The sequence below is a fragment of the Bombina bombina genome, chromosome 5 (genome assembly GCF_027579735.1).
Source record: "Bombina bombina isolate aBomBom1 chromosome 5, aBomBom1.pri, whole genome shotgun sequence".
NCBI lineage: Eukaryota > Metazoa > Chordata > Amphibia > Anura > Bombinatoridae > Bombina > Bombina bombina.
The window spans coordinates 204,642,293-204,645,154 of NC_069503.1; the positions used below are offsets into that span (position 1 = coordinate 204,642,293).

Sequence of the window (2,862 nt, forward strand, 5' to 3'; positions counted from 1 at the left end):
AGTGTCCTTTAATTAGCGAGGGTTGGGTTTCGATCACATGCAAGATTTTTACTTTTAACTTGTAATACCTTGCGCGCAAAAACTTTACTTCTGGTGGTGTTAGCACTAAATAGCACGCCTCAGTTGTCTCAGAGACTAAAGAGACATGAAACCTATATTTTTTCGTTTATGATTCAGATACAGCTTTTGCTTTTGTCTAATTAGTTATGTGCTCTCTCTTTTTTAGAAATGTATTTTAAAATCTAGGAAACAGAGCAACAAAAATGAAGACACACACGCACGGATGCGCACACACACACACACACACATATATATATATATATTTGAGTGCGTGCATGTGTATGTGTGTGTATATATATATATATATATATACACACATATATATATATATATATATATATATATATATATATATATATATATATATATATATACACACACACATACATACATACACACAAGTAATTTAATACTCTGCCTCTTCACATCAAAAACAATTTAAAAAAACAGCGAATAATTCTGAAAGTAATATTCATAGTACAACCTTCATTTTATCAGGAGTATCTCTTGCCAATGCTTTAAATACTTTCAGAAATAAACACAGCATAGGTTGAGAAACTAGGCTCTCAGTCATTAGCTGTACAAAGTTTCACTCAATTATTGAGATTTGGCGACACCTACTGGCAACTCAGTTCTAGATGCTAAAAGTTTAACAGTGGCCTAGCTTCCATGTCTGTTGTTATCTGTGCAAAGTGGTGGTAACATAAAACATCTCTATAGACTTTAATTGAGATAATTGTTATAAACATCAGTTTAAACAGTTTGCAATGGAAACTAGGCCAGTGTGTTACTATGTTCCTTATTTACACTGTGCTGTTATACACTAAATATGATACTTAAGCTTATTTTTTTCATTTAGAATTTTTCTCTTTTGCTCACTTTTCCCCTATCACTGCCCCTCTTATGACCATCTCACACTTTCCCTCTACCTGCTCATATCAGTCTCACAATCTCTCACTACTTTTCTATTTATACCTTTTACTCTAATAATCGCACTACACTAAAATAAGTTCAATGTATTTAACAGCAATTGAAAAAGACGTAGAAAATTATTTAGAAGGAAAAAAAAGATCTGTTTTATTTATTTTATTCATTTGGTCTGGTGAGTAGGTGGTTGAACGTGTTGGTTGGAGAATCCTGACAATTGTGCCTCTCCATTGGTTGCTTTTGTGTGTAGTGTAATAGTGTCATGCCAAGCTTCGTAAACAAGTGTGTAGGAAACCGCATAGCGCACTGAAAAATCATACAAACTGTTTTGCACCAGACTGCAAATCTCTATGCTGTTGGTTGTCACTGAGAATGTTCCTTCCTGTGTTGCATCATGTGACTTGAAGAAGACCTCATATTTTTCTTGCTGCTGGTGCTGATGTTGTTGCTTATGGCTGTACCACTTTAGTTGTACCTTGTCCTTGTAAGCCACTGACTCCTTACGATCAAATAATACTGGGGATTTGGCTATAAGCATTAGCCGGATAAATGGAATCTTATTGGCTAAAATTTCTGGCACAAATCTATGCTTAATGTGTAGCTGGTTAGGAACAAGCATGGATGACAATTTATACATCAGGTCATTCAGCTGTGACAGATGCTGGCCAGCAACTTCCCACTTGGATAGGAAGCTCATGGTGTCAAAGGACTGTACCATCCCTACCAATGTTTCCCGTCCTTTCTGTAGCTCCTCCAAGTAGTTGTCAAGCAGGATGAGTTCGATCTTTGCCTGAGAAGCGCCTACTTTCTTCATGCGCTCGAAATTATGTGGATCAATATACTGAAACATAGTAGTTTGTAGCATGGGGTAGTATTGCTCTCCAAATGCAAGATTTCTAGGTAAAAACTCAATATAATAAGAGCATTTCTTGATCAACTCCACTTCTATCTTATATTTTTTAAGCACATCGGCACTAAGCTCTTTATTCAGGAACTTCCATAAGATGTGCTTCCTTTTCTTAGCAATCTTCCATGCTTTATGATTTGGCTCCTCCTCTCCATATGTCACGCATGTTTGCAGACTTTGTTTGCTTGTTTTAGTCCGATGCATTGTACTTTTTGTGCTATCATCACCCTGTAGACAAAAAAGATTACATCAATAAACAACAAAGAGCTTTGCATGCAAGTAGTGTGCATAATATACCCGTAGATCAAATAGACTAGTCTAACAATATAATGCAACCTTCTATCATTTTGGTTTAGTTTGTGTGTGGTTATAAAGTGGTACGGGGGTACCATACACAACCATTTATTGCTGTTTAGTTGTTTATAAAGATCCAAGAAACAGGTAAAAGGTAAGAGAAGAAATAAATATAGTAGGAATAGGTTGTAAAAAATAAGGACGATCACTGGTACTGGTATTTAGCTTTTCAGTTAATTCTTTTACACATGGTTGTTCACAAGGGACATCCGACAGCACAAATACCACAATAACAACAGCAAAGTCTCCGACTGAAACAGGTTCTAGAGCAGAGGTTCAGGACACGTTGTATATATACAATGTGTATGTATATTGCACCAAAAAACAAAATATTTATGCTACCCTTAAGTAATATATGTCACTCTACATATATAAACACAAATACACATACAAAAAAGGATAAAGGGGAGTGCTTACGCAGCTCAACCCGAGGAACTAGAAAATAAAAACACAATAGTAACCTTAGTATATAGAATAAATGAAATTGGAATATGAAAACTAAATAATTGTAATCCTCTAAAAGGATAGATGCTGATTAAGGTATACACAATGTAAGTAAAAAAATAATAATTACAATCCATGTAATCACAAATGATATGTGTGCAATCAAAATA

At 35.0% G+C, this 2,862-nt stretch overlaps 1 protein-coding gene across 1 annotated transcript; it reads right to left on the reverse strand.

Annotated features, from left to right (window-relative positions):
• Nucleotides 1-1,150: 1,150 nt before the first annotated feature.
• Nucleotides 1,151-2,098, reverse strand: FNDC11 (fibronectin type III domain containing 11). Its single transcript, XM_053715673.1, has one exon. The coding sequence runs from the start codon at nucleotides 2,096-2,098 to the stop codon at nucleotides 1,151-1,153; it is 948 nt and encodes a 315-aa protein (XP_053571648.1).
• Between the last annotated feature and the right edge of the window lie 764 nt (nucleotides 2,099-2,862).

Excerpts from the sequence above, each read along its gene's own strand:
- FNDC11 (XM_053715673.1), bottom strand. The coding sequence starts at position 2,098 with ATGCATCGGACTAAAACAAGCAAACAAAGTCTGCAAACATGCGTGACA.